Genomic DNA, 16,240 nt, shown 5'->3' with positions numbered 1-16,240 from the left:
ACGTCCGCACGCCGCTTTATAAGCGACCTGCTTCCTTAATAAACTAGCAGTCAGTGCCCACCTGCTCTCTCTTTTGCGTCCGTCGTCAACTGGAGGGGGCGTTGGGTCCCAGGCCAAAGCAGTTTCCTTGGCAAGGGCGGCCCGTCAGGGAGAAAGGCCCGTTGCTGGGGCCCCTACACTAAGGTCTTCGGATGGCCCTTCAGGATCTCCGTCAGGGGCCATGGTGTGTCGACCCTGGGAATGAACTCCTGTAGTTGACCATCCCGAGGAATTCTTGTGCGGCCCTCGCGGAGGTAGGGGTGGGGAACCTGGCAACGGCCCGACCGATGCGAGTGGGCGGATGCCTCCGTGGATACCTCGTGGCCCAGGAAGTCGACTCTTCGACGCCCGAGGTGCATTTGTCGAACCCTGATACTAGGCCATTCTGCAGGTGCTCCAGGACCTTCCCGGATGTATGCGAGATGTTCTTTGTGGGATCTGGAAAATTAAATGTCATCTACGTAACAACCACAGAAGGTCAGGTCACCCAGGATGCTGTCCATCAGTCTCTGGAAAATCACCCTTCGTTCCTCAGGCGAAGGTGGAGGAGGTAAGTCTTAGGACCCAAGGGAAGTGGATAATGGCGGGTTTTGGGGATATCCTCTGGAGCTACTGGTACCTGGGTAGGATTTTAAAGATCCAATTTAGAAAATATTTTTGGCCCCGTGGAAAGAGGTCATGAGGTCTTGCATGTTTGTGAGATGGTAGTGATCTGGTTCTGCACCATGTGGAGGGGGGAGGCCCACGGGCAGGAGGCCTTTCTACATATGCCCATATGCTCCATCTTGGCGAAAGCATCCTTGGCCTCCTGAAGATGCTGAGGGGGAAGGCTCCGGAACTTCGCGTGAGTCAGGGGCCCCCGGCACCTGACGCAGTTCGGGCATGAATACCTCGGGGAATTCCTTCAGAAGTGAGGCGTATGCATTTATTACTTACTCATTTGTGCCCTTTTGTATTGTACATGTATCAGAGCATTGTTGTGTCTAATCTGTTAATTTTATTTGTCACGTTATCTGTATCTACCTGTCCTGTTTCACATTGAGAACAACTGACCTCGGTCACCTGTAAGTCCTTGTATGTCTTTGTACTGACGTCCGCACGGCGCTTTATAAGCGACCTGCTCCCTTAATAAACTAGCAGTCAATGTCTACCGGCTCTCTCTCTTTTGTACCCTCTCACATTATTAGGTATGATGATGGATTGGCTAGTACCCATGAACGTCGCTGACAGTTGTTACTACTACCACAACTACTACTACTACTAGGGGGTAGTAATTGTCATGCACCCCGTCGGCACATTAACGTTTCCTTATGTCCCTTCGGGCCCTAGCTGCAACTCCTTTCATTCCTTTTACTGTACCTCCATTTATATCTTTCTTCCATCTAGCTATCCACCCTCTCCTAACAAGTACAGTACTTCTTAGTGCAATTGCGAAGTTTTCTACCTATTCTCAATTTCCTTTCCAGCACTGAATGACCTCATAGGTCCGTGCTTGGCCTTTGGCCTAAACTCGATATTCCATTCCTATATGACCTATTTAAATGACCAATAAAAATGATGGATGAAAGCCAATGCAGCACAGCATTTCAGTCTGACTGGATCTCAGCACTGCTTCTGATACAACTGTACATAAACTTCCTCTAATAATTATCAGTTCACTGAAACTACTGAAGAAGCCTTCAAGTATAAGAAAGAATACCAGTGAGAAAAAAATATGGTGTACAGACAGTTACCTCATGTTCATTTTATTACACCAAGAAGGGGTGTACCCCAAGGAAGTGTATTACATTCAATCTATTTGTGGAAGACACCCAAATGTATTTTTCAATAAATGACACTGGAGATACAAATGAGAAACTAAATGATCTTACCAGTGTTAATGAATCAATAATATTTTATAAATTAAGTAAAAATAAAACAATTTATATATATAGAAATGAAAAATAACTTTTGAAACCTTGGTGACATTTGGCTAAATGAAAATAGTAATCGGGTTCTGATAGATGACAAAGTACATGGCTTAGTTGTACTAATGGGCTGTAATTTTTCTTTAGTACTCAAATCAATAATGCTGCAAGGATGACTTAAAATGCTGTTATTGTTAAAACTACCCCAACTGTTCTGTAAATATCTTATGATTATGTCACTGAGTGCACTGTTACACACTATCACAACCTACATTAGCAACTCAGAAAACTACAAATAAAGTAAACATAGCAACAAGATTAACAGAGGGTATTGCATCTCAGAACAGGATTACCTGTATACTGTTGTGTCGCACTGGCTCCCTATCTAAGCTAGAATAATGTTTTAAATGTGTAACAATTCATCAAGCTATCATGACTGGGTTTCCAAATATCTTGAAAGAGATAACTGCACATGAAGTTCGTCGTTCATTTTTGATTAAGCCAGCCTTGTGCTGGCAAGCTCTTGCTCCTCAGCAGCTTGTAATTTTGTGTATAATACAGCCATGATAAGAGTGAATACAAGCTTAGCTACAGATGGTTTCAAGTAATCTGACTCCAGATGTAATGCAAAAGTAGATTTTTGAGCCATTATATTTGCAGCTATAAGACTGTACAATAAACTTCAAGTTGAATTCAGGAGACTGAAAACATTTCTTTCAAGAAAGCATTGAAAACTTTCTTATTCTCAGAGTTATAAATGTGTGAATTTGAAAATCAATATGGAGTATAAAATGAAACCATATACTGTTTACAAAGTGACACACGCAATAGGTAAATACATGTCTGGTGACCTTGGTTATGACCAAGTGTGCAGAGACCAATCTTGGCCATGCATGTATTAAGCATCCTCAATTAGGTTAGGTGTAGTTTGGTAGGCAAGTTTATTTTCTTTCCATTTACATTTGTAGGCAACCTTATTTTGATAATTCTACATATTAGCTCCGTGCCTGTTTTTACCTTTTCAACTAGTTTTTTCTACACTCTTAGGGGTTCTGATACTGGCGGTGCACCTGTTCGTTGTCGGCCAAATGGAATGTCCCTTTGCCGTGTTTAGTACTGGCCCGGGAGGGGGGGGGGGGTAACCATATGTTAACAAGTTATTGCGCCTGCCAGACGGGATATGAACCATTCGAAACACGACGTATCCGTGCTCTATCTTGTGAAGATCCTGTGTGGAAACCCCTTATTGGATGGACCTCGGGGGTTAATTACAGGTTAATTAGACTCGAGCGCCAATAATGAAAGGTAAATTCATAATTAGCAACCAAAAAACTGTAGAAAAAGTCAAGTTATAGTGCAATCGGCGACGCGGAGCTACCCTATAGTTCTACCCTTATTTTTAATCCAGTTTAAAGAATCCTAAGTTAGAGTACAATCCCATACTTCACCCATTTTATGTTTCCACCCCGACCCCCAATTCAAAAAACTCAGTTCCTTACCGTAGAGCCCCATAAGCTAATTGTAGGGTACTAGCTGCAAGGAGTGTTCTGTATCTAAACACCAGTAATTGGCTACTGAACAGACAATCAGGAGCTTATAAAACATATTATAACCAAAATTCATTATACTTCCAGCTCCAGAATACGATTAGCCTATGCTAAGGCCTACAGTAAAACCTTGCCAAAGAATACAATTAGAGCTGGCCTAGGAAACTACTAACAAGTTTCTTTGCAAAGTACTATCTGGGTAACCTCTATTTAGGTATGCTGATTAGCTATTTTCTTCTTCTGGAATGGAGATACATAACATAGTTTATACCACTACGGTATGATGTTTTTCCCATCTCCCATGCTTTCTTATATTCGCCTTGTGTTGATTCCCAAATGTTCTTCAGGACATCGTTGGCCATGTTTCTTTCCCCGTTTCACTACGCTTGTGGCCTATTCTAGATCACTGTGGGTTACTCCCAATAGGACAATAGCCACCAGTGAAACCCTTTCATCTTCATTATTCTCCAGATTTTGCATTTCTTAAGTCTGCCACTGATCTATGATATATTTTTCAACTTTGACTTGCAAAAGTTTTACAGTCCAGACAAGATCGTTTCTTGTGCACTACAGGCTACCGGTCTTCGCCATTCCTTGGCCCATCCACAAGGATACAGTAACACCCGGTCATAAGGCCTATTCCATTACGTTTGTCTTACTTTTTGCAGCAGCATCCACAGACATGTTTGTCTGGTAGAAGTCTAAGAAGTAGACTCCGTTTGGCGATTTCCTTCTAACGACTTTTCTACAGTTTTTGGTTGTAATTAACGGTTTGCAGGCCTTCAGTTTTGGTAGAAGGATGTGCCACTCTGAAGTCCACCCAAGCTGGGGTTGCTGTACGCGATCTTCACAAGATTTCAGTTTCAAATTTCGGCAAGTGCAATAAAATTGAAGCGTATGGTGGGTCCCCAACCGAGTAGATTTTTTAAGATTTTGTATTAATCACAGACCATTTTGCCGACAACAACAAATACAGCCAGTAACGGAAATGCTTCCTCGGCAAATGACATGCTATGATATATCAAAAGTCTTCACAAAAAGTAAAAGGCGCGGATCAAAGTTCTGCACTCTTTGTATTGGCACATCGACATATTAAAAAAAAGGAAATCTTAAACAATGACTATGTGTAGGCGACAATGGTCTAGGATTGGCACCTAATCGTACTCTTACTGAAAACTCTGTAGTCGCCACAGATGTATGCATTCTACTGCTGTCATGAGTTAATTTAATTATCATTTTTTTAAAAGTGTATATCTGACACCAAAGTTTCAGTTGGTCATTTAAAGTTTACAGTTGTGCCAGCCTAGTCAACTAACCTGATATTTCTCTGTTGGTTTGTGTTGAAACAAGCTTGAATACCAAGATTTAAATATACGATTATTAAAGGCTTTGATAAGCTTAATTAAAAATTTCTGGTATTTTAAACTTTTATTTACTCTAATTTTATATATCTCTTTCGTCTGATGGTACAATTTATGGTAGCTTTTCACGATTTGTACCAATTTTGAAAGTTATAAATTTAACTTATTTTCAGCATAAAAGTTTTAAGTTCAATATGATTAACCATTTTCCTTTCGTGGTTAGTGTAACTTGAAATCATCCTATACTACTTTTGAATATTGCGGAGCCAAAGTAAAACGTTTTAATCATATATTATCAATTCAACATGACTGTCGGAGACATTGCATATTTAATGTATGATTCTGTCTTGTATGCTACAAGAAATATATACACATGGATATCTTTATATAGAATTTTAGGGTTATCAGTCGACAGTACTGTCATATTTCAAGAAAAACTCATTGCATTTGCCAGGAGATATATAGATAATTATTCATAACAAAACACTGTGTTTATACTTGTTCATGATAAAGAATTTTAGCCTTTTTGTTCTGTTTAGTTTTTCTTGTATTGTAACCAACTTTCTGGACTCAATTAAATTTTCAAAGCAATCTTTAACCTATTATATATTCCAATGCGACAAGAATATTTTACTTAATAAGGAATAGTTCTAAGAAATTCAGTGTTATTACTTTAACTACATGTGCACTCTCCAGGTGAACTGAAATGACATTGAACACTTTCATATCAATTCAGCTTTGCTAATATATATATATATATATATATATATATATATATATATATATATATATATATATATATATATATATATATATATATATATATATATATATATATATATATATATATATATATATATACTAGACTTTATGTTTTAGGCAACGGAACAAATGATCGCAAAATGTCAAGATATGTGGTTGTAACGGCTCACGACCTAATTATTTGTACTCACCTGGACAAATTTCCCGTTTGCTTTCCTGCAGTTCCTGAACTTTATTACGAGAAGATAAGAGGGCATTGTGGTTATTACAATTACATATTACTAGATATTTTACAAGTTTGGTTTCTTTGTTTTTCAATTGTGGAAAGATGAGGGTACTGGCAAAGGTTAGCTTCTTGAGTTTCTGGCAAGGTTAGTGAATGAATTTTGAAATGACTCCTTTCCTGTATGATGGCCTCTACTGCAAGGAATGTTGCAGACCTTGACTTTCTTCATTACATGGTAAACGCTTTGTCTTCGCGTAATTGTCATAAATACTTAATGTTACCTTTCCAGTCACTTGGTTCTCTGCCATTCTTACTATGTTTATTTTATATATATATATATATATATATATATATATATATATATAACATATATATATATATATATATATATATATGTATATATATGTATATATATTATATATATATTATATATATATATATATATATATATATATAATATACATATTAGGACATATTGTAATTTCTGAAGTGATCCATTGTTATTTTAGTAGGAATGTAATTTCCATTTTTTTTCAGGGTATGATTCAACTACATTATGTAACATACCTCTTTGTGCTGATAATGCAGTTATAAATGCAATACAGTACTTTGTGAGGCTTTCCCGTATACTTTACTTGGTTGTCAATTACTTTTGTTATACATCATTACTTCCATGGCATTTATGAAGGGTAATAGTAGCATCACCACTATAACTAAAACATTGTCAGCATAAAAGAAGGGTGCTATTTTGAATACGTAGTTAATAAACCCCTTTGGAGTTTCTTCTAGGTACCCATTATATGTGACAAAAATGAAAAATTGTTGATGCATTCCATCCCTCTCTAATTCCATTCATTTTATCAAAATTTTTTAATACGTATAGATAATATTTTTCACATTTATATAAGTACATCGTGCATGTATATTTTTCACATTATTCCCATAAAGACTATGAATATATTGAAGCGACTATGAATATATTAAAGACATGCGCCTTAGTTCTTCAACTATAGGGTAGACTTTTTGCTTGGCCTATAAACTTAAAAATCTTGTTGGGTAGTATTCTTTTTCAACAGCACCTCTGCTTCTCTGCTGTCAACTGGGAGTTTTTTCATTTTGTCCCACATATGGAAAGTTCCTCCCTCTCTCTCTCTCTCTCCTCTTCTCCACACACTTCTTATAAGTAAAACATTTTTTATCTTTTCTTATTCATATGGTTGGCACAACCCGACCTTTCCTCCCACTTTCCACCAACATTGCCACTATTTCTGGTAATGGGCTGAGTCTTCATTCTCTGCACCACACAGACTGCATCCTACGCCTGTTTGGTGTATTAGCTGATCTTATCTTGTGCAGTGCTAGGGAGGCTGATCTATTGCTGAAATCTTTTCGTTTTTACATACACTATACTGTATTTATACTTGTGGGAATATAACACTTTAGGCCAAAGGCCAAGTGCTGGAACCTTAGAGGTCATTCAACACTGAAAGGGAAATTGAGAGCAAAAGGGTTTTAAATGTGAAGGAAAACCTTGCAGTTGCACTATGAAACAATTATCATGAGAAGGTGGAAAGTAAGATGGATGAAAGAGAATATGAATGCAGGTACAGCAAAAGAAATGATAGGGGTTGCAGCTAGGGGCCGTAGAGGCACTACAAAGAACCTTAAGTGGTGCACTGTTGGCACTAACCCCATACAGGGGATATATTAGTTTCCTCCTTCATTAGTATTTCCACTTCGCCATTTCATTTTCACGACATTCCTTATGACTAACAATATCCCTAAACTGTTTATGACTACAGTTCTCCTGTGCACCTCAATGTGCTGCCTTCTCTCCAGGATTCCTCAGCAGTTCTGCTGCAACTGGCAGTCTCTTTGCCAGATTTTTATTTTCACCACTGGGATCTTGCTTCATGTACTCTGGGAATGTTAACATACACACTTTCTTCTTATTTTCCCTACATGGGTATTCAATGATTAATACCATTCCTTTTCTGCCTGCCTTGATCTCATAACAGTTGTCTTTGGTTATCTTGTTTTCTCAGCATTTTGTGGGTTCTTAGTTGTGTGCAATACTGTGTCCTTACTTGGCATTTCCATTCCCATTATCATCATGCCCCAACATATCTGTGCTGGCAGGAATTGAGAGTCCTGCAGCATATTTAGTCAACTTAGTAAAAGATCCCTTACTCCAATGCACTTCTGGTAGGCATCAAGCTGGTAAAGCCACCATAACTTGTGAAGTCTGCAATCATTGGGTTAGGAACCAGTAGTTTTCCTTTGGTCAACATAGTCTTCTGACATCAGGTTTAGATCGCTATGTCACTGCCACCTCCCCATTTTCATCTTCACTGTAGAGCTATACTAATGATGACCCTCACCATCTACCCTCCATGCTTGTCTCCTTCACCGAAGGGCCTTCCAATTACCTTGGGAGAGATCTGTCAGTCTTTTTGTCTGCTGCTCCTGTTACTTCAGCTTTTGTGCTACCTATCTGCCTGCTCTGCCAGGTTTGCTCTCTGGGTGGTCTTTCCTTCAAGCTTGCTAATTTTCTTGCATTTGGGGATTCTAGAATTCAACAACTTAAATTCTCTGCCATGTCTGGTGCAATGCTTGAATGAAGCTGTCGTCTCTGTGACTACAGGCTCATTAGCCAGGCCTGTACTTGCTCCAGTTAACTCCTAGCCTCCCCATAAACTGCAGTTCCTATGGTGCTTGCTTATACAGTAATGTAGCATCTGTCTGTGTTCTTGACTGTCTCCATGTTTCTGGAAGGTCCTGGCTCCTCCCGTCCCCTGCTAAACTTCACGGAGATCATTACGGACTTTCGTAATGATAATGCTGATCTAATTGCTCTACCAGGTGGTACTTCAATTGTCGGGATCCTTAACTGGATGTGAGATATTCCACACCGACTGCCCTTCTTGACTTGTTCCAGTATCTAGATACTTGCCCTCTGAAAGGACGATGAAGTGTCCACTGAATGATAAGTTTCCCCTGACAAGACCTACAAGCTCCTTGAAGATGGACTCCTGTCAGCATTTTTATTGAGAGCTTGGCAATGCTGAACTAGTGAAAGTGGGTCCTCAGTTTCATGCTGTTACCATAATGCATCTTCAGCCAAGGATATGGCACAGGTTTGCCATTTCATGCATTCTCTTGGGCGCGAGGCAGTGCTTAATGCTGTGAATATACTATCTTTAGAGGTAAAACATTATCCTGCATATTTTTAAAGTTAGTACTGAGTGACATCTTATCTGGGTGCTTGCATAAGTTGGTACCCAAGGTGATAGCAGGATTGTTGAAGTTCTAAGGGGTCCCCATAATTGGGGTCTTTTCCCAATAGGCTGTCCAACTTGCTCCAATTTTTACCTTTCATATATGAATAAATTCCTTGAGCGAGCCCTGCATGTCTACTGTTGACCCATTGGTTTCAAAGACATTAAAATAATAATAATACCAATAACTGGGTCCACTAAAACTCTTTTATAAAATTTTTTAGTAACAGGTATAAACAAAACCATTTTATCCAATTAAAACCATCTATTCTACAGTTTTCACTTTTGACATCGCCTACACAGCGACAAGGAAAAACATTAGGGCGAACAGACATAAATTTTAGTGGTATTCTCATATAAGGCAGCTTTGTATGGTCATTCTAAATTTACAATAATTTTTTAAATGACTACAAAAATTTCCTTGTAAGTATATCTATCTGTAAATGACTCGAGGTACAATATATTACACAGTATACTCTAGCATTACAAGTTTTAAAATTTAACATAAAGCATGTAATATTTAAAATACCTCATGTTTAAATACACTATCCAACTTACAAGTCTACACTTATGAGGTCAAGTCTTAATAATACATAGCACCATCTTAGTACAGCTCAGTAGCCAAGTAATCTATTTTTCATTTCCTATACTTCATCCAATCACTGCTATGAATGTAACTCAGAACAATTACAAAACAGCATTGTACATATATTTACAAACTGAAGTAAATACTTTCCATATTTACAATGATTGCCTTCATCTATCAGGAAACTGATAAAACATTCCAAGGCTATTTTTTCTTTGTTTGTTGGAAAATATTGAAGAAATCAAGAAAATAGTTTGCTATAAACTCTCTAGCATCAAGCACACACTTAGTAATATTTTCTAATTTGGTTTAGCAGGTAGATTCTGAGGTATCAAACAACAAATGTCAATGACAATATTGTAAATACATCAGACACAGATTAAAAAATTATACAGAAAAATCACCACCAATACACTTAATAATTCATACTTACTGAAGTACACCAACACCTACAGAGGTATATTAATGTCACTGCATTTTGCTTTACATCAATCAACAGTGATGCAAAACGTCTAAATTGATATACAGTTATGAAGGAAAATATATAATTTCTTGAAATTTTCTATTCGAGACATAATTCATTAATAACAGGTTGCAGACAGCTATGTTAAACATTAGGTGATCTTTGTAAACCACCCAACTAATGTTTTTTGTCAAGCACACAAACTTACTTCCTTTAGCCCATGCCTGTGAAGACTTCAAAAGCTGAGCCCTGTCATCTAGTAAAACTACAGCATTTCAACCCCCACGTGCTTGGCATCCTGCACAGCAGACAACTTACAATTTTTCAAGATCTCTTCATCCAACCCACCCACCCACCCCCAACACATACACACACACACACACAGCTTTATGGCAGAGCAAGGAGTAACAATTCATTACACAAGATTATTAATAATACTCAAATTGTTCAACCAGACCACACTCCTCACATTCGAACTCGTTCAGCTGGGCATGAAAGGTTTGTTCTCATTGAATATGTTAGATCCTATTTAAGATTAATGTATCAATCTTTCATGTAATACAATGTCCCATTGGTTTTCAGCCTTGTTTCAATACAAGTTTGGAGGTTTATTATCAAAACACTTTTGAGTGATATATAACAAAAGCAAAAAAGACTACTAAAAGACAAGAAAAGAGATGTGGGGAGTGGTTTTGTCAGGGGCATTAAGAATTCAACCTACTACACTTAACAGTATTGCCACATGCTGTATGTTCTGCAAAATCCCTGGGTTATCCTAATGTCCTAGTCCTTCATTCATTCATTGTTACAGTTTTTTACTCAATAACTCTGGTAATTTATTCTGCAAGAACATGCACTATCAAAAGGAGGTAATTATAATACACTTTATTTATGGGAGGTGCCCACTTCCGCAGTTAATTTCCAAACCTTGTCTAATCTAGACCTCCCTGATCCCAGGTTTTCTCTTGGGTTATGCTCTACATGATCTACTGAATACCATACTAAGTTTGTAATTCTCTTTACTCAGTTTCACACTTAGCTCTCTGGTGAGAACGTGAGAGTTTAAACAGAGTTTGCCTGGGTTTTATTCCAAGTTTTTTTTTTTCTATCCAATTAGCCATGTATGTGTTTGAGCTTGTATTTGCAATTTAATATTGGTTTCTATTCTTTGGTGTTAATTCTTGGAGGCCAGGAACTTACAGCTAATAACTATTTGTTTCCATGTTATATACACTGCATAATTCCTTGTGTCATATCTTATTATAACTTATCCAATACAGCATAAAATAAAAAGAGGCTAATACCCATAATTTTGCTTGAAAGTCAGACTGGTAATCACTTGCCAAATTTCTGACAGAGGATGTGTGGGGGAAACAGGATAAAGTCAGACTGGTAATCATTTGCCAAATTTCTGACAGAGGATGCATGGGGGAAACAAGATAACAAACATTCTATATTGAATGATCAAGATGACAAATTTTGATGACTATTTATGGTATGTGGCATTTTAAACACCTGTGATTTGTCAGCAGGCACTGGGATACATAGAAATACATAATCATTATTAGATACTTAAAACAGTTTCTATAAGTTTTTGATACATGGAGTCAGTAAAATGTGCATAAAAGAATACAAAACTATATAATTTTAAACATGCCTTGGAGCAAGTCTTGACTAATGCTGTATAATTTACTTTAGTTATTCATTCTAAGTATTGGATACTTCCACAAAAATAAATAAGCTCTCTGTTATGCTCTGATATCAAAATATTCTGTACTCTTCATAAAGGCACAAGCTTTCTCTACTAATTCTTGTAAGACAAACAAACAAAATACTCGATTATTACAATACATATCCTGAGAAAAGTCAAGATATCAACAAATTCTCTAATAGAAAAGTGGGAAGGGGAGATTACAATACCAGAAATGGTTTTACAGGTCAACATGATCCTTACCGCTGAAATGGTAGTAACATTACCACAGATTACAAAAATGAGTTTTCACTCCTTATTTCGTTCTTCCATTCTTCTCCATGAATTTTTTTGTGTTCTTGTTTTTCAAAGTATACTGCAAAATAAAAAAAAGTTCTTATTAGAACATCTGGCAACGTATAAACATTTTACTATAAATGTAATGGGTAGATATTCTGGCAACCAATGAAGGAGAAAAAATTATCTTCAATTTTCACAGTTTTGACTGACCAACATCCAGAGTTAAAGGCTTATATTATGGTAAGTGATGTTTATTTTGTTCTGAACCAGTATGGATGGTATGTAACATGCCAGTATGTTTAAATGATATACAAGAATTATTATAACTAAATTCAAGTACCTACAAATTATTCACAGATCTTCATGTAAATGGCATGGCTATCTGTCAAATAATAGTACACAACACTGACAAAACAGTAACATTATCTTTTCTTAACAATAATAATATTAATTACTGCATAATAATAATAACTAATGGCCACAACAAAGATAATTAGTAAAATGTTGGGATCTTAGAAAAAGTATTGCTTCTGGAGGGCACCCAAGGGTGAGCTCTGCTGACAAGATCTGGGCCAGGTTTGGAGCTCAGAATTGAATTAAAATGAATTGAACTGAATATAGAATTTAGGACAAAGGCCAAGCAATCAGACCAGCCTCCTGAAGATTATTACGCTTATGTACGAGCATAATATTCTCTTGAAAATGCCACAACAACTCGACTTAATGATCTTCCGGAGGTAAGGGGCTGTCTGGTCCCATCAGATCCTCAACAGAGCAAGAAAGAAGTTCTTCTGCTAGCTGAGTGTTTCCAATACTGGGACAAGGGCCAAGCTGAGTAGGCTGGAGGTACTGGTTGGACCAAGTGAAACACAGTTGGAAAAGCTGAAACAGTCCTCATGTGCTAAACAGAAGACTGCTCACTTGAAGCTCTAGGATGCACATACTGTACTACTGGCTAGCATAAAATCTGTTCTGAATATGGGATGAAGTCTAGAATTTGTGAAGACCACGAACACGGGGTATTTGTAAGTGAGACGTTATTGTAAAACGAACTATCTTACCTGTATCAAGGATTCAATCTTCAGTGGTATTTCCTGATGAAAGCTCTGTAGAAATTTCACTTGCTGGCTCAGGTTTAACTTTTTCTAATACTGCATCAGGACATGCACTTCTACACTTGTGGCACCCATTACTTTGCTGCTTAACCCTCTCTAATTCATTCAAGGTAGTTCTTAGCTGTATCTTTAAATTTAAGATATCGTCTTTAAGCAATGTATTTTCTGACTTATATAAGATGATCTGCTGACTTAAAGATCACATCTTCTACTCTAGTGTCACTGTTTTCTTTACGGAGTGTTTGATAATTGACTTGGTGTAGCTGATACTGGGTGCGTTTTAATGCTGACATTTTTGTGCATATGTACAGTTCTTTAAGGTTAAGTCTCTTTCTCTTCAGGTCATTCTGCAGAGCTTGAAGACGGAATTCTCCTATTCAGTTCTCTAACAGTAAGTGAAACAAGTTCCTCATCTGTCATCACTGAACTTTGCAAGGTTCTTTTTAATGGTGGTGACTCTGATAAGGAGACTTGCGGGACTGTCTAATTCAAGAGCACCTGACTTTGTATTCTGTTGTAAAGGGACTTGCATGGGCAACTAACAAAAGAGCACTTGCTTTTTGCATGATCTAACAAAGACCACTTGCTTTTGCATTCTGTTGTAATTTCAAAAGCTCAATCTTAGGAGCACTGGGAATAAAAGCCTTGTCCTCAGATTTTGAAGTTAACCGCAGATCAAGGGGACTGGCCTGATTAGCAGCTAGTCTGGACACTTGTGAGAGTGTAGTACTTTGTGCAATGTTCATCAATAACTGAGATGCCAAATATTCTCTTGATTTACTTTCATCTACAGTTAAAGCAGAACTAGGTGATGCTAACAAGTTTTGTAAGAGCTGAGGCATAATAGATTCTTCTGAGGAGGATGTTCTGTTAAAAAAAATTATATTTTAAAAATTATTCTCAACACCTACAAATTTTAAAATGTATATGATTCAAGTTCATTCTGTTGATTACTAATATTCTACAGTACCAAAATACTACTTTCTCACTTTCCAAGTATTGAATACTGTACAGTACTTCAAAGATTGAATACTGTCTCATTTCATTAGAAAAATTAAACGAAATTTCAAGAACCATACAGTAAAATTGAACTTATATCTCATTTACAATAAATAAGGAAATTTCATAACTACACAAACCCTTAAATAACCAACTGTAAAGGCATTTTTAGAGATAGTGAAACTAGTACAATTACACCTGTATGGCAGACTGTGGGCAATTCAAAAGTTGTGTTGCCTTCTGTTCATTACCTCTCATAAATGGACTGGTTAAACTAAAACCCAGATCTCTTTTCCAACTGAACTATTTTCAGCTAAAATAAATGAATCAGAGGAAAAGTCCATAAAATAAAAATTTTTTCATATGTGCTGGACAGCATAAAGACACCTCATTTCAACAGGGCATATTCAGGAAAAAAGATTTTAGTGTATGAGTCTGTCAGCTTCTCACCTCTTCTTATATTTCAAGTACACTTTTCATGGCACTAGCTGGCCAACTAACACACTCCCTACATTGTTCTTTGAATGAACAATCTTTGCTCTTACCTTAATGAAAAATTCATAACCAGACCATTATAAACCAATGAGTAAACTTGGGTGCTACACCACTTACCTTATACTCTAAAGGATTTATCAATGCCTTCTTTAGCCAACATCCTGAACTGCCAACAAAGCCTTTCAATATCAAACCAAAATAGTTCAACAACTTAAAAGTGAAATAAACAGTATTCTGTTCACCAGTCCTCTGACTGATGACAAAAACAAAACTGAGAGCAACAGATGCACAAACCAAAGTTCACTCTGAATGGGAGGAATCAATAGATAGTATAATTAAACGATCCAGTTAACCCTCTAACGCCAAGCCTCTATTTACAAAAGTGTCTGTCGTATGCGGTGGCGTTGGGAGTAGCGCGAAGCGGAAAAAAGTTTTCAAAAAAAAATCAGCAGCGCAGTTTTCAAGATTAGAGTTCATTTTTACCCTTTTTTGTCATTGCCTGAAGTTTAGTATGCAACCATCAGAAATGAAAAAAATATCATTATCATATATAAATATTGAAATATATGACAGCGCAAAAAAATTTCATATATAATTGTATACAAATCGCGCTGTGAGCAAATCGGTTAAAGCTAATGAGTTATTTTTTTCTTTGTATTGTAAACTAAATTGCGATGATTTTTTGGTATATAACAAATTATAAAACGATCAAAGCAACACAGAGAAAAATATTACCACAAAATGATGCATGAATTAAGTAACGTGCGGACATAAAAAAGTTTTTTCAAAAAATTCACCATAAATAGAAATATTGTGCTAGAGACTTCCCGTTTGTTGAAAAATGAAGGTAATTGATTGATTATTACTAGACTGTAAGTGTTTTAGCTTACAATTGCAGTTTTCGACCATTTTCCGGTCGAGTTAAAAGTTGACCGAAAAGTCAATTTTTTCTATTTATATGATTTATATGAAAATATTTCAAAACTGATAAGAAAGCTACAACCATGAGTTATTTTTTGTTGTATTCTACATGAAATTGCGCAGATTTTCATATATAAAAGTTTATGTAACGACTAATATAAAACAGTAAACATTACAACAGCGTGACGAAAGAATTTCAGAGATGTTCAGCCAAGTTACTGTGTGGACGTAAGGAAAAAGTTTTTTTTAAAAATTCACCATAAATAGAAATATTGTGCTAGAGACTTCCAATTTACTGCAAAATGAAGGTAAATGATTGAATATTACTAGAATGTAAGAGTTTTAGCTTACAATTGCGTTTTTAACCATTTCAGTTGAGTCAAGTAGACCGAAGGTTGAAATTTTTGGCACTTATAAATGATTTATATGAAAATATTTCAAAATTAATAAAAGCTACAACCATGAGTTTTTCTGTTGTATTCTATATGAAATTGCACACATTTCATATATAAAAGTTTATGTAACGACTAATGTAAGCAATTGCAAAACAT

General features: G+C 36.6%; 1 protein-coding gene across 4 annotated transcripts in view; it reads right to left on the bottom strand.

The window, feature by feature from the left end:
• Positions 1 to 9,365: 9,365 nt before the first annotated feature.
• The window catches only part of LOC136836262 (uncharacterized), a 30,778-nt gene continuing 23,903 nt past the window's right edge, over positions 9,366 to 16,240 (bottom strand). For 3 of the 4 annotated variants that reach the window (XM_067100274.1, XM_067100273.1, XM_067100272.1), the window contains exons 6-7: positions 13,221 to 14,141; positions 9,366 to 12,235 (exon numbers count right to left, since the gene is read on the bottom strand). In XM_067100274.1, the coding sequence (XP_066956375.1) occupies positions 13,844 to 14,141 (298 nt within the window). In that variant the 3' untranslated portion in view covers positions 9,366 to 12,235; positions 13,221 to 13,843. The remainder of the gene's footprint in view (positions 12,236 to 13,220; positions 14,142 to 16,240) is intronic. The other variant, XM_067100275.1, reaches the window with a different exon arrangement.

The sequence above is a fragment of the Macrobrachium rosenbergii genome, chromosome 56, assembly GCF_040412425.1.
Source record: "Macrobrachium rosenbergii isolate ZJJX-2024 chromosome 56, ASM4041242v1, whole genome shotgun sequence".
Classification (NCBI taxonomy): domain Eukaryota; kingdom Metazoa; phylum Arthropoda; class Malacostraca; order Decapoda; family Palaemonidae; genus Macrobrachium; species Macrobrachium rosenbergii.
The sequence above is the reverse complement of the archived record's forward strand: the minus strand, read 5'-3'. Positions and strand labels throughout refer to the sequence as shown.